Source organism: Temnothorax americanus, unplaced genomic scaffold, assembly GCF_048541705.1.
Source record: "Temnothorax americanus isolate GAGA-0224 unplaced genomic scaffold, ASM4854170v1 Scaffold36, whole genome shotgun sequence".
Classification (NCBI taxonomy): domain Eukaryota; kingdom Metazoa; phylum Arthropoda; class Insecta; order Hymenoptera; family Formicidae; genus Temnothorax; species Temnothorax americanus.
In genome coordinates this window covers 753,842-778,907 of record NW_027509505.1, presented here as the reverse complement: position 1 = coordinate 778,907, position 25,066 = coordinate 753,842, and the positions used below count along the sequence as shown (strand labels likewise).

Here is a 25,066-nt window from a genome sequence, read left to right as displayed (position 1 = left end):
ATTTTCTCTTTCTCTCGGATTCGATGAAGAAATCGATTTCGATAAATCCGGTAAAAAGATAAGGAGAAATTTTTTAAATACATAATCTTTTTGGAGTTTCAAAAGCGATCCGAGCATAAGTAGATAAGATTTTTTAATCTTTTTTCCACGCATTAAGGTATTTAATATTTACATAATGTATTTACACATATTTCAGATAGTTAAGATAGGAAACTTTTTTTTTATGATACTTACATATCGGAATGATAAAAATTTCAAAAGTTTGAATGATTTCGATAGCGCGAGGGGAAATCACCAAAAAAAAATTCTCGGAGGGGGACCAACGGCGCTCCCGTAAGCAAGTAACAAGATGCGTCTGATGTGTTTAACATGACAAAGAGGACAGACGCGCTTGATGCGCGTCACAGCATCGGTTCTCCCTGGAATCGCGGTAGCGACAAAAACCCAGGTATATATGTGCCGGCTGATCGATACGGTGGCCTGCGAGAGCGAGAGAGAAAGAAAGAGAGAGAAGAGAGAGAGCTCCGAAATATAATAATTGTAGACAGCTGTGAGCTGGGAGAGGATCGGTTGCTTTTGACATCCGTGCTAAATTGAACACAGCCCTTCTATTCATTTAAGATCCGAGTAATTCGTACGTGCCCTTAATTTTTGTTTCTCTGCGCGCAAAATTTTGCGTATTTTATCGCACGAGGGATAAAATAATGACGCGAGCGGCACGTCATCCTCGACAATATGTGCGTCGAATTTCTCAAAAGATTCCGTAGAAGGATACTAAATTACAAGGATACCTAGAATATCGCGAGTACGAGATCGAGAAGTACTGTTAAAGGGAGCCGGGGCCGGGGCGGGCGCGGCGAAGCAGAGCTCGCAGCGGCAGAAGATAGCGACCGGGCACCGCGGCTATTATCGTACGGACACGTATGTAATGTATGTCTGTAGGTTAATGCAATTCGCTCAGATCTCATTGCGAGAATAGTGCGGCAGGGAATTGATTGATTGGCTCTTTCGTTTCAGCACATCAACGAGTATACATAGTCGCGGTCTGTCGCCCGCGAAAATAGCGATACCTTGACCGTGAATACGGTCAGCGTTTTACCGGCTTCTTCACAGTTCGCAAGTTTTTCTCGCTTTTCTTCTAGGAGCCGTGAGCACCCAGGTAGTCCAACGCGTTCGGGTCATCGACCTTATTTCTGTCCCTTTACGACCTTTATGTCGAAAGTAAACTCTAATGGCATATAATGGCCTCCTTTATGAAATCTAGCACTGCCGCCCGTTTGCTTCGTTGTAACTATATAATAATAATTATTATCGTTGTATCTCGTTTTATTAGCGCAGTGTGAACGCGTATACTGGAACGATCAGATTTTACCAGAAGAGAGAAACCAATTTTTTTAACGGTTAAATTTCGATCCCTATTGTTATGCTAAGGATATAAAATCGTAAAAATTTAAATCGCAAGAAGCGTTGCGATTGGCCGTTGATAAATGGAAAAAAAGCAGCGGCCGACGAGACAATGGCGGAATATTTTCATAGCGATTCGTGTTGCGGTGCGGCGCGGCGCGGCACGTCGGCAGCTACATCAACATGACCGGTTTCCATTGGGCGTTTTAACATCTGCCGCTTCGAATCTTTCGGCTGTGTGCGTGCGTGCGCGTACATATAGATGCATGCGTGCGTGCGTGCGTGCGTGCGTGCATCTGTACGTGCGTGCGTGTCCTGCCACGCAACGTCGCGCGCCGTTTTCCCACTGAAAACGGCGATCGACACGCATGCAGATATATACGGTATGCTACTGTACGTACTGTACGCCGGTCGATCCCAATTCCCGCCCTTGAGAGCGAGACAACGATCGCCAGTCGATTCCGTCGGTTTTCGCAGAAAAACCGGGAGGAGAGGACAGCGACGGCGCGATGAGAACACCCTGCGTCGAATAGGGGGGTAAAGCGATGAATCATCGTATCCGTCTAGAAGGCAGGCTGTCTCTTTCCAGGCCGGAGAAGCGAAAAACAAACTGTTCACGACGCTGATCGAGCATTACGGTGCTTTCCGTCCGATACGTTGCTTGGCAGCAACAGCGGCAGCAGCAGCAGCAGGAGCAACGGTAGTTAGCAGACGTCTGCTTGCGCGCGGAGTTATGAACGAATTCTTGAGGTGGCGAGCGCCCATTCGACGGGCAGCCTAACAATTTTAATTAAAGACGGAAGGCATGCCGCGCCGGAATCGGGGCCGCCGCCGCGTACCGTCTTCCGATTAATCGTTGGAAATTTCTCATTTGGCGCCGCGCGTCGATCTAACCGAAGAGTTGTTGCTCGGAAAGATTAATCGTCATCTCGAGAGAGATGGAATCCAAATTTGGACCCTTTATCGCTCCGACTGTTTATTTAGGACATTCTTCCGTGGACCCGCCGTGCTCGAAAGAGAAAACTATATAAAATGCATGGAATATAAATAATTTATGATTCGATCATGCCTGCAATAAAAAATGATTTTTTTCTATATTGTCGAGTAAATTCGACACTTGTCGTGATTCCGGGCCTCCGAAAGAGGAAAGTGACGGACGGTCACTCTCTTCTCGCCGTCACTCTCCGTCGGCCAGATTGGCGCACTCTTTTTCGTCCCGTCCGTGTCTGCGAGACGGGAGAGCGAGAGAGGGAGAGACACGACCTGACTACGTGCGTACTACGCAACGATATAAATTGAATAGGTAGAGACGAACATGGCCGCTCGCTCGTTCGCTCGTACACTCGCTCGATGGATAGAAAAATCCTGGGAACGAGACCCCTGTACAAGAGAGGCTCGGAACGAGTCAATGAAAATAAAAAGGATGTCAGATTGTCGCGGCGTCGGAAGTTACGGATTAAGTTAGGAAGTAGACAGTTAATGTCGCTGCAGAGAGAGAGATACGAAGATAGATAGAGAGAAAAAGAGAGATACATATCTGTTATACACATATACGTCACACAATTCTGCGCCGATTGTCGTCATTATTTTCGTTAAGGCTCGGAAAACAGCGTTTGATTTTAAAAAAAAAAGGACACGTGATCTTTACCATCAATTCAGGTTTTTGCAAATTAAATCCTTTCATGTGAAGAGATTTAAGAAAGTAGTCCGGGATTTACCTCGACCTTGGCAAGTAACGTAACCACCTTACTTATACCTACACTTCGTGTAGTCGCACACTTTGAGGAGGGTTACAACTTACAACCGGGTCGGTTGATTTGCGTTTGAACGCGAGGACACCCCGCTTTCTCATCCTCTCCGTCATGCCACGTAGAATCGCTCGATTTAACCGGTCCGTGTACGACCAAGTTGATGACGCGATGAGAGTCGGCTGTGCCTCTGATTGGTAGACGGCATAGCCGGCAAGGACGCCAAGCGTTCGAGTATTTTTGCTTTTAGTAGCGTATATTTATTATATTTTACAAATTTTCGATATTATAGAATTTAGAAAATGCAAATGTAACGTGGATAATTTTGCGAAGTAAATTTCTCGGCTGAAGATTTCCTTGAAGATTCCCTGCATTTGTGCAAATTGCCTTTTCATTAAACACAAGAAACACGGTCGATTAAACGAGCCGGCTGTCCACGCGATCACCCTTACCGGGAGGAGGAAAGTACTTGGCAGGGCCGACACCCTCGAGTCCAGGGGATGCTAATGCGAAGAACTGACCTAGCTATCCTCGCTGCCCCGTGTGGCGAAGGTGGCGATGGCGGGTGGCGGGTGGCGGGTGGCGGCTGCTGTTAAGTAAAATACGATGTGGGGGCGTCCTTGACTCGACAAACGCCTCTTCTCTCCGCGCGGGTTCTGTATTAAGATATCAAATGGCCAAATCCGAGGGTTTCCCCTACTTCGGCTCGCCGAGACGTCATGTGCCTCGACATGGAACTACCCTTTTCTGGTGGTAATGTATCGCTTGCCCTGCTCTCGCAGTCTCTGGAGGAGCCGGGCAACGGGGGTGGCTTTCGGGATCATGAATGAAATCCCTCCTGGTGGCCCTACCCTGGGGTGTCCGACCCTCCGTACCTATTCCCCTGTCCTACTCCTGGGCAGGAGTAACAACACCCTTATGTTCAAAACAATAACATGACCACGTGCGATGGCCACGTGGTGATCACTCCAAGATTTTGGCACGAAGGGGCAACCGCGTTCTACTCGTCGAGTGTCGAACAGAAATTTATCCGCGTTTGCGGTAAATCTGAAGAAAATTAATCCGTTTGTTGCGATTTCCTTTGTCGCAAACGGAAATAGTATTATTCAATTTCTTCGAAATATATAGATATTCTTCCGATGTGTTATTTTCTTTACATTGTAAAAGCTAAAAAATCGATATTACGATACACTGCGTAATCTGCGAATTCTTGGAGAATGATGACTGCTTATGCTTAAACTTGATAAAAATAATAATTTATACAATCGTTCAACATCAGTAACGAATATTTTGACAAGTAGAAAAATTGCGCGGGGCATCGCGATAATAGCTGTCCTCGTTAAAAATAGCACCTGATGCAGAAGAAGTATTAAGTATTCCCCTCCTGCTTTAAAAGCACGTTACTTCCATTACTTACACCTGCCGGCCGAGTCAGCACGCAGTTCCGTCCTTTCCACGCGATCTTCGCGCGCGGTGAAAATCGTACACAGCCGTCGTCGTCGCGTTGACGCCGACAAATTTTACTTATCTACTTTTTCTCCAGAACATGAAAATTATTCATCGTGAAAGATATGACTTCTCGATAAGCGTGAACTTTTCTTCAGCGGATTTTCAATGAAAGTTTGCTGGGTTTTTTCTCTTTTCTCAAAATAATATCTTCTTAAAATCTTTACTTTATTTATATAAGTTCAATTTTATCTCTAAACGCTGCTCGATTTAAATTGAACGAGGGACGGCATTCGACGGAAAGACGACGTCGCGTCGCGCCGGTTTGCATGCGGAGCCGCCCTTGTGCCGTGGGCCGCAGGATTGTATGGAAGCCAGCTGCGAGTCGGCGAAGCGCGACGGACTGAGGCCGCGTGTACTCGGAAACGTTGTAAAAATAATTATTAAAGCCGTTACCACGCCGTACTACTTGTTCGTCCGTCTAACACGTGTACCGGCGACGCCACGGCCGGCGCGGCGGTCCAAGGTTCGTTGTGTGCACCTCCGGAAGTCGCGACCGCGCCGGTACGTCTCATCGATATAATGAAACCATGTTCATTAATCGGGCCATTTCGAAAGCGGTCAAAAAGCGTTCGTTTCGTTGTAAGAAGAGCAGATTGCGAGGGAAAAAATATACAAATACAACGAAGCATGAGCAAAAGTTAAGATTGCTCTGTCGTGGCCGATATAATCGTTATTGCGAGTTTTTTTGCCATTACGCGTCTCATTCGAAGCTGGTGGAAGAAATCGTCGTATTAGAGCCATTCTGTGTGGCGATTATTTCGTTAGACGATTTAGACACGAAGAATAATCCCGCGGTTTTCTCGTCGGCGTTAATCACGGTCGATTTTCCACCACGAGCGTCATTTATTCGCGGAAACCTCAACGCACCGTCGCTTTTTGCGCCGCACGCTCGGCAACCTGTCCTTTCTTCCGACGTATCTACCATTTTTAACCGCCGCACTTCTAATGGGTGCAACGGTTTTTTCGTCCGTCCCGTCGCCGGCCATCTGTCGCGCGGTGAAAATGGTTTGATGAAATTAAAGTCAGCTGATCGAAAAACCAGCGTGGTCTAAAACATCGGCGTGGCCTTCCAGCTACGATGAGGAGCGGTCGAACACCCGGTCCTGAGTCTAACTTTTCGTAATCGCCAAACGCGATCCTTTTAATGTCCGATAAGACGTCGGAGACACGTCACACAGACGTTTTTCAATGCGACGCTGAAAGTTACCGGGAATAGAAAGGACTTCCCTCCGGATGACAAGCGCAAAAATTTTTTGCGAACGCGGTCCCCGCGTTGCGTTTAACAATTTTATCGGGCTCTCCGCCGCGTGCGTGTGACACGCGCGCAATGGATACGTGCTGGTACAAAAAGAACGGGAAAATGGACTACCAGGATGCCGAAGTGACGGCGGATGCCTTTATCGACCAAGCAAAGGACACACGCGAGACATGGAAATCGGAAATTTTTCGTCGCTGCTTTTCCATACGTTTTTCCGTGATGTCCGAAAACGCGATTCTCCAATGTCGACGTCGCCGTCAAACCATCGTTGGATAAAGTACTAGAAACTGAGGAAATGGTGCCTCAATAATTTTTACTTTTATTACTTTACTTTGTAATCGAACAATGGTGCTTGTAAATTTGGAATATTATACGACCTACGAAAGGATCGCGTGCGACACCGTCAAATCGTTGTTGGATAAAATTCAGAAACTGAGAAATTATGCAAACACTCTCATCCTCGAAACTGACAAATGTCTCAATAATTTTTATATTACGCTTCTGACATTGTAATCGATGGTGCCCATAAATTTAGAACATTACACAGTGTCCTACAAGAGGATCGCGCGCGACATCGACGCCATTTTAAGTCGCGCTGTAACGAGCACGAGGAAGAAAGTTAATCCTTATAAGATTACCAATAAAATATTTCTACGATCGCGTGAATGAACGTTGCGCGAGTATATGTGTCACTTTCGATCGGGGTGATACATCTTCGTCCCGTATAAAAAGGAGCAGGCACTGTGCAAGGCCTCTACCCGTCTAGCTCGGCAATTAGAAGCACGCGTTTCAACCGGCAGCTGCCAGAGCGCGGCGATTTGACGATAAGGTAATTAAAATATTTCGTAAACACGTTTCCTCGTACTGGCAGATGCGCAGCTCCCGATAAGAGAAAACGTATATACGCTACCGCGCGTCGTCGTATCGTATATTGTCCTTTTGCGCCGTCGAATTTCCGTACGCCACGGGCATTTGGGAGAAAGAGGGGTTAGGGGGGGAGCAGGGAAGGTATCACAGAATCGTTGCTTCTACTTCCGGTCATTATTACGTTAAATTATCGCAAATTGGGATTCTCGTGATTTTAAGAAGATGCGCGCGTAGCAGATGTGTGCCCCGCGCTGAGAAGCCGGGGCCGGGCGTTCAACGTTTTTCTCCGGGGTGGAATGCTTGATGTGTCGTCGAAACTTAAATAAATATAAGCACCGGCTGCCACCAGGCTGCCTTCTTGCTTTCTCGATGCAGCGTAACTTTACAGGGCTATAATATTTACATTGCGAGCCACGGAGGTGGTTCGAAACGCGCTCCTGTTAACAACGCGAGAGTTAGCGGGATAAGTGAAAAATTAGAGGGGCCAGAGTTTAAATCGACTTTTCCCACCGGTTTCTCCGCGCACGCGCACGTAATATTTTGCACGTGGAAACGCGGAAGATAACGAAACCGAAAGAAAGGCGAGCTACAGAGACGCCGGCGAATTGATCGAACGAGGAAGAGAAAGAGGGAAGAGATTTCTCGGCTTCGACGATTAATTACGCCCTCATTCCCGCCCTCTCAACGATGCATCGTCGATATTGACATTTGCCTTGCCTCCCTTTCACCCTGCCTTGTCCGCCTCTCTCTTTCTCACTCTCTTCCTTTCTCCGCTTTTCCTGCCGCGCGGGAGAAAGCTGCGCGCGGGCGGGAGAAAAGGCCCCGGGAGGGAACACAGATATATACACATAGATTTTCTTCGCTCGCAGAGGCAGAAAGGGGTGGAATCGCGCGCGCGGAGGGCCTCCGCCGCCCCTACCTTTCGAGCGTGTGCTTATCGGATGCACCGGAGCATTTTTTCCTCGTTGCCTTGCGAAGAGGCAGGTAGGTTGGTAGGTAAGGCAGTCAGGTTGCTAGGAATGCGCATACAAGGGAATTAGACCATAATCGCCCACGCGCGTGTGTACGTGCGTGTGCCCCGCGAAGGGGGACGTTTTCCGCGCCTGTCTTTGGACCTCGATGTTCACTCGTCGCTCTCGCACCCTCACTCTCGCCCTCGCCCTCGCCCTCGCCCTCGCACACCAATCTTGACCTCATCACACGGCAGATTACGCCCTGGCCCTTTGAGTGCGGAAAAGTCGTCAGATATTAATATAAACTGTTTTCATCTGCTCTCCGCAAAATGGCAGTGTATAATTATGCAATGATTAGAACTGTATATTCGATAAAAATGTCAGAAAGAAAGTAACGGCATTAACCACGGCTCTAATCTAGAGATTAATCTATCGCGGTCGAGAGTTCAAAAACCTCCGGCGCGGGAAGAATGCAATATTTTTTAATTTAATATAAACTTGATTAGCTTTATTAGAATAAACTGTGAACAAACGTTTATCTCGTAGGGGAAAGTTTCCGCGGCTTCCTTGCTAATTAAAAATATGCCAGACACCGAATTCATAAGTTAATCGATCGTTCGATGCCCGAACTGGATGTTAAAAAGTTTTTTATGGTTCGTCGACTATTATTTAATGTTTTTTTTAGTCTATCAGCACTTTACTAATTTTGCTACTTATTTTAATTACTCGCTAGTTTAAAACATCGTATACTATTTTTTAAAATTCTGAATCATAGTTTCACAAATAATAATTTATTTTGCAAAGACGTTTCTTAAAAATAAACTTGCGCGATTTTCATTTTTAACGTTTAGAAGGCTGTTAACTAATCACATAATTGTGCAATTAATATTCATGATTTATTTTTTTATAATTGTTTTTCTCACATACGTCGATAAAGATGACGAGATTATTTCTACAAGTTCTTCCATCCGCGGTTACCGTATGTTTTCTCGGAGAATTCATCATAGGTCGGTAAGCACAGACTTTCTGTAGATAATGCAGTTTTCTGCATATATTTTACGCAACAAATGAAACATATGAAACATTTCTATTGCTGAAGAGGCTTGTTGAGCAATAATGTTTTACGAAATTGATTTCTATTGCAGCATCTAAATATTACACATATTTCCATTAAGCGGTCAACTTTGTCGGTCACAATTTTAGCCCATTGTCGGCCATATAATTTTTAGAAAATATTTTATACGGATAAAGCAGTACGTTACCGACGCGCAACGAAAATGTCCCCTGTATATCTCTCCCGAAAGCTTCCCAGTAAACACAATGTCCCAAATCGGGACATAAGACGTCTTAAAGGCGTCATATCATAAGATGTGGGACTTGCGTGTTGTCTGAGTTCGCATTTTCCCCGTGTAATAACATTGCGCGCAATAATCGCAAAAAATACAACGCTAACGAAGCGTCACGTTTTTATCGTCACCAACGTGACATACACAACGCATGATTGATGCGATAAATCAAATTTCTCACAGGGGCATTATCTCTCTCTGCGGGAAGCATAATTTATTAATATAAATAATTGATGCTGAAAAGGATGAATAAAATCGAGTCAACGAAAACAACGCCGGATAAATTGGCAAATTAGAGGTCTATGCGCGACTGCTAATTCAGATGGGAGGTCTCTCCGTATATATCTCTCTATATACTCTAGAATAGTTCGAAACACTTTACATACACACCGCGCGTCCAGAATCTAATCTAACACGCTCCGGCCATGGAAGTTATACTTTTATTACCGGTTCTATTGAACTTAACGAGGTCAATTGAGGCGATACGGTTGCCTTGATTTTACGATAGCCGAACGCGATGCGGCGATAAACGGCGATCCCGCCGACCGTAAATTGTAATCCGCCCGCGCGTTTAACCAGCTCCCTTTTTCGTTTTCAGCACCTGTACCACCTGCAGACCGGCGAAGGGGCGTTCCGAGAACGCGGGAGGGGACGAGGCAAAGGCGCCACGAGGGTGAGTAATGGCGTCTCGATTTAACTCGACTTTCCATCATAATTCAATTCCTAACTTGACGATATAAATGGCACGTGTCGCGACTGATAGCTATAGATTTCTCTCTCAACTTTAAAAGCCCTTCCTATATCTAAGCGGAGGTATTATCGCGTCAATTCGGCTTAGATTCTCAGACATCGTCTCCCGAGAACGTGAGGATTCTGTTCGATAAATTACGGATAATCGCGCGAATTGTCGCTGTCAGAAATACCATGCAGCGAAAGTGATCGTCCGCCGTGCGAGCGGGGTACGCCGGAAATCGATGGTCGGCGATCCATATTCGCGCTTCTTAATTGCCGGAGACGCCGCCGCCGCCGCCGCCGCACCGTAACGCGTTTTAGCCCTGCCTCGCTTGACGCGGGCCGGCTATCTCTCGGTACCGGCTGTACGGAGTTTCAGAACTGATATCAAGCAAGGTGGTATTGATCGACGCACGTTGCGCCTGTCCGCGTTACTTGCACCGCCATGTTTAAAATCCGCTTGTGCCTTAAGCCGCCGCGCGGACTTGAGCACGCATGCGGGGCGAGGAATTTTATTTAGCCGTCGTGCGGCATTTAATTTTCATTTTCGGAGACGAGAATGTCGAACTGCAACTCGCAGATCGTTCTACATTGCCGAGCTGAACTTTCATTCGAGATACCGCCGTGAAACGGTCCGAGTCGAGTTTCCTCATTTCGATTGTGCTCGAACCGAGAAACGGAACGAATAATGCTTTTTATTGTCTTGTTTCTTTTTCGAATTATCGTTGTTCACCGGGCAGTTCCTAGCAGCGCGAGGAAATCGGCCCAGCGACCCACGGGGCCTTTTCTTATCTAATCTGTCAACACGTGGATAAGATAGCACCGCAACATTCCTGCATTTAGCCGCCCTGGTAAAATAAGATTTCACTTGTGTATTTGCTAATAAACGCGCCTCTCAGTTTTCTTTTCCTCCTGCAAACGCGTGTTTCGTGTGTTTTTCACTTTGCGGATCTGCCTCGAATGAAACATCGCGTTGCAATTGGGACAGCGGTATACATATATATATAGATACATACATACGGAGGTATAGTATATTTTGAAATGGGAAGAAAGGGGGTATATATACATAAACGCGATGGCGTACTGTATAACGCGATAATAAGACTCTCGGAGGAAGACTCTTGGCGGGGAAAGATCGGCGAGCTAAGGAAGGCTTAAGGGTAGATCCGTGAGGCGGCCTTTCGAGGACTCGTTTATTAACGTCCCTGCAACTTGTTGCTGAGCGCGTTGCCATGCCGGCACTTTTGACCTCTTTCAGGGCGTCTCTATCCGCGTCGGCCCTCTTAACGACGCCTTCGGAGGAACGGAGGGTTCTTCGGTCGGATCGATTATCTCTTAGCGATTGAAACCGATTGAAACATCTGTTTTCTTCCTGGATTACGTAAAGGGTATCGTTCGGTGCCCTTACCAGATAATCTGTTTCTTTTAACACGCCTAAATCAGCCTTGAAAATCATTCGACTTTGACCGTTCTAAATTTCAAATCTTAATGAACGGCTCGGATGGCCGTCTTACGAGATCGACTCCAGAAAATAGTACGTTATTAACCGGGCATTCGACTCCGTTTAACGTCCTCGCCAGGGCGCGCGCCGCGAACGCTTTTCGTTCCTTCCGATACATTAAACATTTCTCTTGGCGGCGGCAGGTATTCTCTCGCCCCACCACCAAGGCGCGTTTTACCCCCTCTGTCGCGTCAGCCACCTCCAGTTACAATGACGTGTTGGCGAACCATCCCCTCTCCATCGTCGTTGACGTCGTCGTCGTCGTCGTCGTCGTCGTCGTCGTCGTCGTCGTCAACGGCGGTGGCGGTGGCAGCGGCGGCGGCGACACCAACACCAACATCGGTCCTATTGCTCCCATCGTCTACCTATATGGAGAGCCATAGCAATTTCGCGACGCGAGTTTTGTTTTTCCTTCCTTCTCCGCGACATCACTGTCGAAGCACGTCGACCCGCCGATACTCCAAGCGTGTTTTTCTCGTATAATACTCCGATATTTCTTCTTATTACGACTTATTTCCTCTCATTATACCTCACTAACTATTATTATGGGTTAGTCTATGATCGTAAATAATTCCTGTAAAATTTTGTTTGTAAAAATCTGTAATATGCAATATGATGTATACATATAATGTTGTTGAAACATTATCATAGTTTGAGTATCGCTCTCTCGTTTTGATCTTCCAAATCATGTATAAGAACTTACGAGAGCGATGCAATCCAACTATGGGAAAGATCAGGCGATGTAATAAGAAATAAAAATATCGAGTCAACAAACATTATTTAGATTTATTATTTAAAAGAAATCTATAATTGAATCTAAAATTCTAACTAAAATTTATCCTAATCGTTAAGTGCGGATGGTGCTCCATTTTTTCTTTAAAATATCGAAGAAATATCGGAAACAGAGTTGAATACGCTAGTTAGCTGGGGACGCCAGTTGAAAACGCCAGACTAAGAGCTGAAAGAGAAACAAAAGTACGGAAAGAGAGGGAATGGAAGGACACGAAGAAGAGCGGGGGTCATGTGAAATCGACACGAGCGTGCACGAGCGTTTCCGAGCGACGCGAGCTACGTGGAAGAAACGGCGCCGTGCATGTTCCGTGTCGTTGCTTCGTGATGGCGAGGTAGACAAGCCGAGGCTTGTTTACACGTTCGAAGATGTCGAGGTGGAAAGAAGCGATTGACACAGTGGTTAATGCAGCGGTCACGCAGCGAAGGGGGTCGGAGATCCGATTCGGAATCGCTCTCAACCCTTTCCGAGACGGGACGGTCAAGCCACCCCCTATCTTACGCCTCGGTCCTGTTTCGGCGTCATCGAAGATCCATGTTGTCCATGTCATATGGCGCGAAAATATTATATCTTGTTAGTAAAAAATGTATCGGCGAGTGATTCTCAAAACCCTCCATTAGGGCTCGCAGTAGTCACCCCCTCCCCCCCGTAGTTAAAGCTTTCTTTAGTCAAACTCTAGTCGTGCCGTGTCATGGCAGAAATCGGCGCGTCGCGAGGAGGACGCAGGAATTCGCGATATCGCGCTGCGATAACGTGCGACGCGGTGGCCCCAGTGGGGAGATAAGGGGAGGCGAGTCGTATGGGAGAGAAACAACGAGGCACGACCGCGCACACCCACACGCGCGATTGCGCGCTCGTGCTCGCGAACGGGGGAGAGAGAGAGAGAGAAAGAGAGAGGGACGAAGAGGCAGCGTAGAAAGGTGGGAACGCAGTCGGCGAGCGCGAAGAGGCGCGAGAGGAAGAGGAAGAGGCAAGAAAGAGAGGGCGGGGAGAAGGGATGCGAGCAAGAGGGATGAGGGGTAGAGAGCGGGTGCCGGAGGAAAAGGGAGAGGCGTCTCATGGGAGTTATTCGGCGGATCGCTCCGCGACCAGAGTGATCTCTCGTGAGTGCTGAGGGCGATCGATTCGATCGGCAGTTGAACGAGTTTGAGCGCGGTTCGTTGCAAAAATCCGGCGCCAATGCTCTCCGGCCGGAAGTAGTTTCTCGCACGAGGTTGCAGCTCCGTGGCGTGGGTGTCACTGCCAGGAAATCGGAGAAAGGAGTCACGGTGTGCGCGCGCGGGAGAATAAACGTAGGGAAACGACATATGTACATACATACGTAGCTTGGCTCGTACGAAGCCGAGTGCGAGTGATCCGATTCGAGTTTCAAGTGCTTCCAGACGAGATTTTGGAGGAGGAGGAGGAGGAGGTCAAGTGTGTTCGCGAAGCATTGGACCGCAAAGAACGTCGTCGCGAGGAAGTGAGTTTCTCTCTCTTTCTCTCTCTCTTTCTCTCTCCCTCTTTCCCTCTCCCTCTCCCCCTCCCTCTTTTTCTCTTCTTCATCGATCGCACGATGAGATGGTTTTTTAATTCACCTCTTAGCGTCAAAGATGCGCGATTTATGACACACGTGTTCGGATCGCATCTCCGCCAGCGGCGGCGTTTCCCGCTTCTCCCCGGCCGGCCGGCGAAAAACCCGATGAATCTTATTTTTACCCCATGCTTTTTGATACCTAACATTAAATAAATCGAGAAATCAACAAAGGCAGAAAGGAAAGTATAAAAAATTCGACCGCTGCCGCGCTGTTTCGTCATCTTAGCCTGCCAGTCGTATTTATATTTTCGGAGCATCGGAGAACTCCGATTCGAGCGATAGCGTGTGGATTACGGATGTCGCAACACGATTCCTTCGCGACGTGCACGAAGAGAAGAAGCCGGATGATTCATAAAAAAAACTCGAGCTGCTCGTATAAATGAACGTGATGTCAATCGATTCGGCTCACATTCTTTTCCTATTCGATGCCACGCGTAACTCCGTTATATAAATGCTATATACATAACTCAAAGACAGGGTCGAAGGTGCCTTTTGCCGCGAAAAAAGTACATATAAAAAAATGGCGAACAAACAGATTCGAAACAAAGCGTCGTCGTCTAATGATTCTGTACGTAACGTTTGTTCCAAAAAATCTTCCAACTTTATTCAAAGCTGCAGAGGCTTTTAAACATTACGCTATCGAATATCATCGAAGTTGATTTAATGCACGATTCGATTCCTGCATAAATCACCGTGACGAGAGTCGCCGTAACACTATATTACAATTCTTAACACTGCTGCAGCGCGTTCGGATTATATAAGGCGACGCTCGCGTCTGGTATCTACGAAACGGGGCCCTTGCGCCGTCAAGGACCAACGCCGAGCGCGAAACCCGACTTGACGAACCGCGTTCTGCCGGTTACGCAAGCCGGCGTTCGTCTCTATCGTGATCGCGGAATTTAGGTCAAACGACGTGTCCTCTGCTGCTATCGGCGGCGGTTCGACGAAACGTCATGAATTCCGCTCGTTTATTAACTTTTTGCCCGTTCTATCACTGCGGCGCGCTCGCAGCCGCGCGCACAAACCAGACCGGCGCGATCAAGGTGATCTATAATGGAGAAAAATATACGCGTTGACCTGCGCGTAATGCGATCGATCGAGCAAAGCCGTTCGTACGAGACGCTCGGGAAAGAATAAAATATCCGCCGGCTAACAGAAAATTCACTACGATTTAATAAGAGTATATAGAACAAGCGAATTGGATGAAGCCATATGAAGCGAGCTGAGTTAGCAAAGAATTTTATTTCCGAGTAACAAACGGGGTGGCGGCCAGCAGGCAGATCAGACTTGTCCGATATCTTACGAGGAACTTGCCCTAAAACAGGTTCTCATACCCGCTATTATCGTTTATTTACCGTGTCAAAAGCGTTTTCTCGTCAACATTCTAATGTCGGCGACTCGCAGGTCGCTTGTCAAAATAATAAATAATTACCAAAACAAATAAATGAAATGCGGGTAACACGGGTCAAGAAATGACACAGCACAACATCGCTGTGACTCCTATGATCCTACATACGCAAAGGATTATCCAGAATTACACTCGAATTCTTTCGAACTTATTCTCGACAAAAAGAACTATTTCAGCTGCTCCTGCTTTTCCTAGCTGATGCCGATTCTTTTGACGTCATTTTGTGACGTATATTAATAATTTTATTAATGTGCCGTCCGGATCTTTTTGTAAAGTTGGTGTCGAAAGCGTGTTGCGTTGTACAGAACGTATAGAATAGAAGCGTTCGTGCGATGAAGCGCGCGTATCGCATGCACTTATACTTTCATTTGGCTTAAGCCAACAAAATGTGAATCATCGCGGAGTGGAATGGCCGACGTCGACGTTGAAATCGGTTGGTGGCGGTCGGTCAATGCCCACGCGCCAGCCACGTGGTTTGACAGGGCTTCGCGCCCGATTATTTCCAGAGCTCTCGCCCTGGAGTACGAGCCTCGTAGTAATTGGCAATCCAAATCTGTCAACATTTACAACTAATTTTGACCCGATTATCATTGTAATGAAAATATCGCGATCTATGAGCCTCCGACGTAGGTGGGAACGATAAATCGATGATGTATTTTCCAACATATCGTTCTCAATATGTATCGTCCCAACGTATATAATGTTTAAATATAAAATTTATAAAATAGTAACATTGGGGTCAAAATCGAGCGAGAAATCGTTCTCTCTCACCCCTTTCTTTCTCCGAATCTTGAAAGCTCCACGGACGAATGATCCTGGATAATTGGCTATTCGCCCAGCTTCTCTACGTGAGAATCGCAACAAGATCTAAAATAAGTAGACGATGAGAGAGAACCAGCTAATCCGTACCGTCTCTCTGAAAAAGGTCAGTCGTCTTGTCTTACAGTTTGCTGATCGATGATTGACGGTTCAAAGAATCCATCATTCCCTTCCGGACGTATTCAATGAAGATTTTTCAATCGTCATCGATCCGCGCGTATACCTGCACGAGGAATAAAAGCAGCAGCTCTTTAAGGGCTTTTTTCCATTTCCTTTCCCATTTCTTTTCTTCCTTTATTTGTTTTTATGAAAAATAGATCTCGCTGGATTCACAACATGCGAGAAAATTTTTATGAAAGGATTCATAACCGTGATTATACATCTTTAGAATTTCCATCGATTGTTTCTGACGTTCTGCTGAAGATGCAAAGAACAGTACCTATTAATATTTTCCTTTTTACGGCGGTGCACACGAATGAGTGTTTCGTAACGCTGATCCAGACGTCTCAGTGGGTGACAAATGCGTTCCGCGAGGGAAGGAACTCTCCTTGCGAGCTCAGCGTAGGTCCGACCCAGCAACGTCGCGTCTATTTATAAATCGATGCATAACATAATACATATTTGACACGTAGCCACATGTCGCGTATCGAAAATGCAAAGGCGATTTTCACGCTCGACGGCATATCCGGCCTTGAAAAATTGACTACGTCATGGCTACACGTCAAATCCGTAAAGGGAGACATTCGTAAAGGGGAAAAACGAGCGATCAGCTCGGTTGACGCTTGTTGAACTATGGAAACCGTTTCAGCCGCCTCGGCCTACTTAAACCGTGTCGTTATTTTTAGCATTAGGGTCACCACTGCCGTATAACTGGCTTTAGTACCATCCTTTCTTCCTACGATTCGAGTCTAATTTTCTTAACCCTTCGCGACTCGTATCGTTTCCGCGGTACCGATCTCGATCATAAATTCAGTCATTATTTTAGATCACCACCTACGTTTAGATCGAGAAGTCCTTTCCGTGTAAAATTAACGGAATCTCTGGAATAGTTTATATCTAGATTTTGTATCGCGAATATAAATTTATTTCAAAAGCTAAAATTCCTTTTAAATTTTCTTTTCGAGATTGTAGAGTTTCCTATATACTCCTATATGAGTTTCACATATATGCGAGCCACATAAAATAAATGTGACAATGTTCATTACAGAGTTACCGGAAGATCGCACGGCAGGTCAACACACCTGATAGCGCACCAGCTGGTCTCGGCAGTCCGCAGGGTGGTATCGGCGGTTTGCAGCAACAGCACCAGCAACAAACGCAACAATCTTTACACCAGCCAGATCCCATGCAGCAGACCAAGGACAATCTCAATCCCGCGGCGAACCAACAAACGGGCGCTCTCAGAAACGGCAATCCGCCACCACCTGTCGTCTCTATGGTAAGTGTTTTAAACCTCTCTAGTAAAATTGTTTAAATTACGCGAAAGACCCGATCCCTCCGTCGTTCTTCGTTTTATTACGATAAATATTATTATGATAAAAAGTCGTCTTAAACATATAAAATATGCCAGGTGTGCGTCTAATTGTAAGACGTACATCGGGTTAGGGAAATTTTAAAATCAGAGATCAAGTAAAAAAGATCTAAAGATCGGGTTATATAAAGATAAAATCGGGTCGATTAGAACATGTAAGAATAATTTTAACGTTCGCGGAATGACGTTGCTCGCGACGGTCCATGACTGCAAAGGAATCGACTGCCGAAATAGCGGCGTAACATGGAGGGCAAGGGTAGACTACCGGCAGACAGTGAGTGCGGGGGCGGTGACCGGCCGCCAACGCGAATCAATACCCGCAGGAACAGGAACCACCGACCTACCGCGAGAGAGAGACGGAGAGAGAAAGAGAGAGATAGAAAGAGACGGAGACAGATAGAAAGAGAGAGGGTAAGAGGAGAGCGACGTATCCCGGGGACGAAAGGAGAGAAAGGGAGAAGCGATGAAAAGCGAGCGGTATCAAGAGGTGGAGCAGGAGTAACGATACGATAGCAGCCGGCAAGGGTAGCCGCTCGCTCGCGTCGCAGGGGTACGCCGGGGGTGAACCAAACCCCCGCGATTCCTATATGGAGATTCACCTTTAATACATGCCGTCCCGGTTGCACGTCTTCTTCGTTTACCGATGTTAATATTTTAATCGTCTTAGCCATTTTTCTTCCTCGCGGGCGCGTGCAACGAGCAATCGCGGATTCTCAAAATGATCGCGGGTGCCGAGGCGCGCAATTCGATTCGATGTTACATCGAATCGTCCACGCAACCCGGTCTGCCTGTACGTGAAACTCACCACGTGTGTCTTCTTTAATGAGATAAACAAATCGATATATCGGGAAGGGAGAGAGACAGCATATTCGTAGCCTTGTAACTGAAGTGCGATGCGTTCTTTTTTTTTAAGCTCCGGCTTTATTAGCGCAAATTTTTACACGCAACGGTATATTAGACTTACCGTCGCGGGAAAACTTTTGCGATCACGGAAAGTCGCCATCGAGATAAAGCAGCGCTGACATTCTTTGCCTTTCCTCTCGGCGTTCTCGTTTTATAGTGATGAACCTTTTAAGCGTAACTAAGGCGTATACCTTTCGAAACTCAACAATAATGTTTTGCAAATAAACAACAATTACGGTTCGCGAACGTTTAGACAGGAAGCATGCGCTTCGAATGTGTTTCCGCGTGCAATTACACGCGGCGTGATAGGCCATTTGTGATCTATGCATATATACGTACAAAAGTGATCCTGACGCAGAAAAGCGTCTTAATTACGCGCGTCTGACAACTTGCCGTCGTTAAAACACTAAGGACGGGGAAAAAGACGACAGATTTTAATTTAAACAAAATTCAGGCCAAAATTGCAACCGAGATTGCAACTAAATCCCATTACCGAGACACATAACGTACAATCGCGAAATCAGTTTGCCTGGATCGAAGTTGTCAATTAATCCGGACGCCATACGCAGCTGCGGTTATCTTAATTTGCATTACGACGTTTCGCGTAAAAATGCGCGCGTAGAAATGTCGACCAATTCATCTATTATCGTTAGCTTCATCGTTGTTGCAATATTCGATATTGCTTCTAGGCGAGCGTGATGAACTTTACACACACGCGAGATACGTCACAGCTATACGCGAAATGTAATCCGTTCGTGTGTCGCTTCCCTTTCCGTGATGCATTTAAACGCGGGCCATTCCCATTGATGTCTATGCTCGGCGTTAATTGTGCATTTCGCGCGTTTAAACGCGATTATATCCGACCGTGGCAAAACACGCTCGGTGTCGCCCGCGACACGATAATTGCTAATGCCGCGGCGATAAAGGAATCAACGTTACAGCGCGGCGCAGCAGGGCGCGTATTCGTCGGGGCGCCCAATTATGCAATAAACCGAAACCGCGAAATGCCGCCGTCCGATCGTTGGCGGTGCGCAAATTGCGAATTGCGTTCCCGTCGCCACGTACATGCGGTTTAGCCGCACGCGATCGCTCGCAGAAAGCGAGAGGGACGAAACGGTACTTGTCCATCCGCGTTTACGTCCTTCCCTCCCCCTCTCCCTCCTCCCCCTCGGTTTCTCCCCCGCGGCGAAAATTTTCTCTCCGAGATCCAGACACGCGTAATCGTGTCACGTTACATCGATTACGGGCCGAGTAGCCGTAAACGCGATCGAACGCATCTGGGCGGCGGGATAAGATCGGGAAAACGGGAAGTGGGTGAAAAGTGATCGGGGTCGGCAAACTCACTCTCTCTCTCTTTCTCTCCGCGAATATCCGCCGGAAGGGCAACTCGGGCTCCCGAGGGTCATGTTTGGGTGCTGTCACAGAACGTTCCGTTTTATCACGCCGGAGTCTTAGGTTGCCCTAGGTCACAATGCCACGGGAACGGAAGGATTTTCTCCCCCGGGGGAGAGAGATAGAGAGCGCGGGCGCGCGAGTACACGAGGGTGTGCGTAAGATGGAAGAGAAGGAGGATGATACCGAGGAATCCACCGTGCCACGCTTGGCGAGACGCCCAGCTCTTCGACGCTATCAGCCTCGACCACAAACACCGATTCACGGCCACTATGAGGGTTCTCTCACCCAGAGAGCAGGAGAGAGGGACGACTCCCCAAGCTTCGAGATAGACGTCTCTCGGGGCGATCGAACGTTCGGCACGAGCCGTTTGTTTCAATAGCTCGTACGCGATAACGCGTTAAATGTCGGACAGTTAGGGTCCGCGCCATATACTCCGCTTTCTTCTCATGCACGTAAACTGTTACATATTTTATGCGTGTACATATGCAAACGCGGAACCGAAGCCATTTATCTGCTATTTATTATTATTTGCGAGCGCACCCAGCTTTATCAGCGCTTTTTGCATTTTAGAGCCGCGTGGGTGATCGCTCGACGGGGGTCGCTCGCACGGAAACTCGATAGCTAAGCGCCAATTTGGCGAACGACGAGGCGAGCGAATACGGCTCCTCTCAGCCGCCTGAAAGGCCCAAATCCGAATGTACGAGTTGGGGAATTCGAATTCGAAATTCGAACATTCACCTTCACCCTCGCTCTCGTTTCTAAAGACGGGACGCATCGTTCGAAACGTGCAGACATATTTTACGAGGCGACCGCTGCCGAGAACGGATGACAAAAGATCGGCCGCGGTAAACGGACGGACGGACGAACGAACCAATCGTCCTGACTCTCCCTTCTCGTTTTGCACAAAGTTTTACAGTCTGGCTGCGAGGTTGCCGGCTCTCGTCTCTCCTTCGACTCGCATCGCTGCGGACGGTTCCTCTCTGCCTCCCCGTGCCTCGATACTTCCTTTTTTTTCTCCCCCTTCGACGCCGTCTCCGTCGCTCCATCTCCGCTCGCTGACTTTCCTCTCTCGTTCTATCACGTTGACAGAGAACGCGGGACAGGGAGGCAAAAGCCAAGAGAGAACGGCCGGACGAACGAAAATAAACGAAAGTGAACTCGCACAGCTCCATTTTTACGCGCGCGGCGCGTTATTTTATCCCGGACGATTGCTATTATCGTTGTTATTTATTGCACGATAAAATAGTTTTATAAAAAAAATAGATATCTATATACGTGAGAATTACATCTAGATGACAATAAAGATTTTTTTATTTGACCTAACTTGGCCTTCTTATTTGTTATATAATTATAATTGTTACGACCATTGGTTTTTATCTTTTTCAATCGACATAACTTTTGATGCTAATAAGCATTTTTTTTTAATCACTAAAGAATTTCTATCTAGATTCTCGAAACAAAGCGCGAGATAAATTGCCACTCCTAATATAGAGTTTACTTATATTAAACTTATATTAAACTTATATTAAACTTTGGTCCTCGATTCTCGACGAGTTAATGATAAAGATAATTTGACGACATAGAAGGAAACAACGCTGAAAGATTCTTTCGTTCTCTCTATGCGCAGTCACCCGGAGTGATGCCGTTTTATGGTGATTCCGGCGCTGGTTTCCGTCCCGCAGCTGGGTTTGGAAATACGGTTTGGCATCAGGGAGTCGGGCCAGTTGGAGCTGTTGCGGTCGAAACGTCACCGGCACCGTGGCCACCTCAGCAATTCATTCAGCAGATTTCCGCACCGAATCAACTCGAGGAGTTGAGATATCACACTCAGTACGCCGCCGCGACACCCTATCATCCTCAACCAGGTGAGTGACTCAAACGAGGTGATAGCAACGCAAAGTAGAATGACAATTCTCTAGGAATTACTGTATCGCACTTGACAAAGGATATAAATAACATACGTATACAGTTGCTCGAAATAGTGTTTCCGTTTTCTCAAACTATCGTACAAACTTAAGCGTTCTTCATTAGAGACATGAGACTGCTTTGTGCAGTCGCGTTACGTAAGATCGCGTGTCTATATCAACGTATTAATGTTACAGTTCCGTATCAGCAACAAACGTTCATAACAGCGGATCAGTCTGCGTTTCAACGAGCCGGAACGACGGGACAGTACACCATCACCGGGCAACCTTCGCCGCTGACCCCGGTCGGAGGACAGACGGTGGTTTCGACGCCTCAGAGGCAGTTGAATGGACAATTTGTAGATCCCTCGGCTACCGCTAATCAATCGGTCGCCTATGAGCGACAAGACTATGTAAATGGCTATCAACAACAAGTAAGTGTCTCTGATTACATAAATAAGGCTCCAATTTACACTTATGCTTTGTTCATACGCGCGGATTCAATTCTCACGATTTTCTCGTGTTTGCCCCTATTCGATAGCCGTTCTAAAGAATCGTATGAAGCATTTGCAACGAACGCTACACATCGCAAAACGGGGCTTCTTGCAGGACGTGACGATGGCGCCACCTCCGTCGACAACTCCGACGAGTCGCAGTAGCTCGGTACACATGGACAGTCAGCAACAAGGAGGTTCGCAGCAGCCACCGCAGCAGCAGCAGCAGCAGCAGCAGCAACAGCAACAACAGCAAACCGCCGCGGATACGCAAGTAAAGGGATTTGCGACGATATCCGCCACCAACGTGTCGGGAAACGAGATGCCTGGGTATCCACTTCAACCGGACCCACAGAGTTTACACAACTCTAACGGGTATCCAGGCTACGTGGAAATGGGTCAGCAACCAGCGCAGAATCAATGGCAAATGGTTGCTCAGCAACAACAGCATCAACAAACGCAAATGCAACAGCAACAATCGGTGGTCGACAATAATCAACGACATGTATGGTCAGACACAAGCGGAAAGATGAACAGCAGTGTCAACAACAACATGAATTGGCAGGAGGGAGCGATGCAGCAGCCTCCACAGAAGCCTCCACCGCAGCAACAACAACAAAATATGCAAGGCAATATGAAGTCACAGGTGGAGCAGCAACAAACTTCTCAAATGCAACCACAGGAACTGCCAAGACCAGCGAGTCATATGAGCTGGGAGACCGGAAACGTGAAGGAACCCCAAACGCCACAGTCGTGGTCCGACAACGCCGACAACCAGCAACAACAAACTCAGGGAAACTGGTCGCAACAGAGTCCGAAGCTAAGGGATCCGCAAAATTCACGGTTGACGCCATCCAGTCAACAATCGTCTCAACATCAGACTTGGTTGCAGCACTCTCCGAAACTGTCAGATCACCAGCACGGCAATGCTCAACAAAATGCGAGGATGACGCCTTCTGGCCAACGTAACTGGCAACAAAGTAGTCCGGAAATGCAAGGATCTCAGCAGAATCCGAGATTAACGCCTTCCGGACAGCAGATGCAACAGCAACAGCAGCAACAACAACAACAACAACAACAACAACAACAACAGTGGTCTCAGCAGACCAAGGTGGAGCAGAACCCCAGACTCACACCGTCCAATCAAATATCGTGGCCCGACACGCCGACTAGTCAACCGAATTGGTCACCAAATAGCATAAAAAGTGATAATAGTCAACAGCCGCAGCAACAATGGCAGGACTCGCAGCACAGTCCTAGACGGACCCCGAGTCATCAGTGGCAAAGTCAACAGCCACAAGAAAATAAATTGGACAGTCGAATGACTTGGTCGCCTGTAAATTCTGCATCGGAAAATCAACCGACCTGGGGACAACAGGCGACAAAGCAAGACATGCAAAACTCAGGAGAGAGAATTGCGTGGCAACAACAGACAACAATAGATAATAGTAGACCGAACGGATTTCCGGAGAATCAAGATAATTCAGAAAGCAATGTCTATGCTCAATCTAATCGAGTGAATCTTAATAGTCGACTAAAATCGATGATTTTGAACAAGCAGCAGCAACAACAGCAACAACAACAACAACAACAACAACAACAACAGCAGCAGCAGCAGCAGCAGCAACAACAACAACAGCAACAAATGCAGCAGCATCAGCAGCAACAACAACAACAGCAACAGATGCAGCAGCAACAGCAACAGCAGCATCAGCAGCAAACCCACCAACATCATCAGATGCAATCGCAACACCTTAATTCTAACAATGGATCCGCTTCAGAGTATGCATCGGATGATCAAATACGTGATACGCATGAAAGCACCGAAAAGATGGAAGAGAAACGCACGGATCATTTTATAAACCAGTCAAATATTATTTCGATGACGCAACCTAATGAAAACTTGACCGGTAATTTTTTATCGCATAGCCACCACCCTCGGGTAGATAATTTGCCCGATGGTGGTGGCTTGTGGGAATGGACGGAAGGAGAACACACTCACAATAATGACGACATTGATAGTAAAAATGACGATAATTCCGCATTGCCGGAAAATGGAATGACAAGTTTCGAAAATTTTATGAAGCTCGCTGCAGAAAATAAGAGTCAATCATGCGACAAAGACAAAGAGCAACATTCCTGGGAGGCAGAAGGAAGAAGCAATGAAGATCAAGAGATCGACGACAAGTCTTTCCAACAAAGATTATGCATGAATCAAATTGAGAACACATCTTTCGAGAGATCCCAGAAGATATCCGAAAGTGAATCCGGAATAAAAAACGATAATCTAGATTTTCTGAAGTCGACAGATGCTGCCGATCATATATCTTCCCAAGATAAATGTGATTCTGATCGTGTGATTAAACAGGAGAACGCCGAAGATCATATTTATTCCTACGTATCTCATGATACGTCCAAAATCGTCGAGAATGAAGAGAATGAACAGAATCGAGAGATTGCTGGAGATTATAAGTTTCGCGGCGACGGTGGACCCGCAAAGGTATCACCGGGAACCGGTTCGTGGTGCTGTCGAAGAGGTGGGACTGAACAACCGACTCCCGAACATCTAAGAGACGGCTGTTGTCAGGGTCTTCAAACCAAGGATGAAATATTGGACGATTCTTCGGAGAAAGCCGAGTTAAAGAGCGAGGGACCGCACAGTCCGCATACTCCAACTACGACGACTGTGACGACAAAGTTGCAAGATCACTTGGACAAACTGAAGAACAATGTCAGGACCGAAGTGCCGGACTGCAACTGCTTCCCCGCCGATAAATGTGAGTTACAATTAACGTATCCCGTATTACACTAACATTGAGAAAACACTAACCATGAAGAAGCACACGGAAAAAAGTTATAAACGTACCACATACATTTTATTGGCAATATAAACTACACCGATCGGTTATACGGTAACCGGAGAATCGG

The 25,066-nt window shown here is 46.9% G+C and overlaps 1 protein-coding gene across 5 annotated transcripts in view; it reads left to right on the top strand.

Annotated features, from left to right (window-relative positions):
* The window catches only part of Tet (tet methylcytosine dioxygenase-like), a 51,605-nt gene that overhangs the window by 18,744 nt on the left and 7,795 nt on the right, over positions 1–25,066 (top strand). For 4 of the 5 annotated variants that reach the window (XM_077414309.1, XM_077414310.1, XM_077414306.1 and 1 more), the window contains exons 3-7: positions 9,684–9,758; positions 17,119–17,349; positions 21,368–21,605; positions 21,843–22,078; positions 22,254–24,915. In XM_077414309.1, the coding sequence (XP_077270435.1) occupies positions 9,684–9,758; positions 17,119–17,349; positions 21,368–21,605; positions 21,843–22,078; positions 22,254–24,915 (3,442 nt within the window). Of the gene's footprint in view, positions 1–9,683; positions 9,759–13,138; positions 13,571–17,118; positions 17,350–21,367; positions 21,606–21,842; positions 22,079–22,253; positions 24,916–25,066 lie in introns of those variants that run through there. The other variant, XM_077414311.1, reaches the window with a different exon arrangement.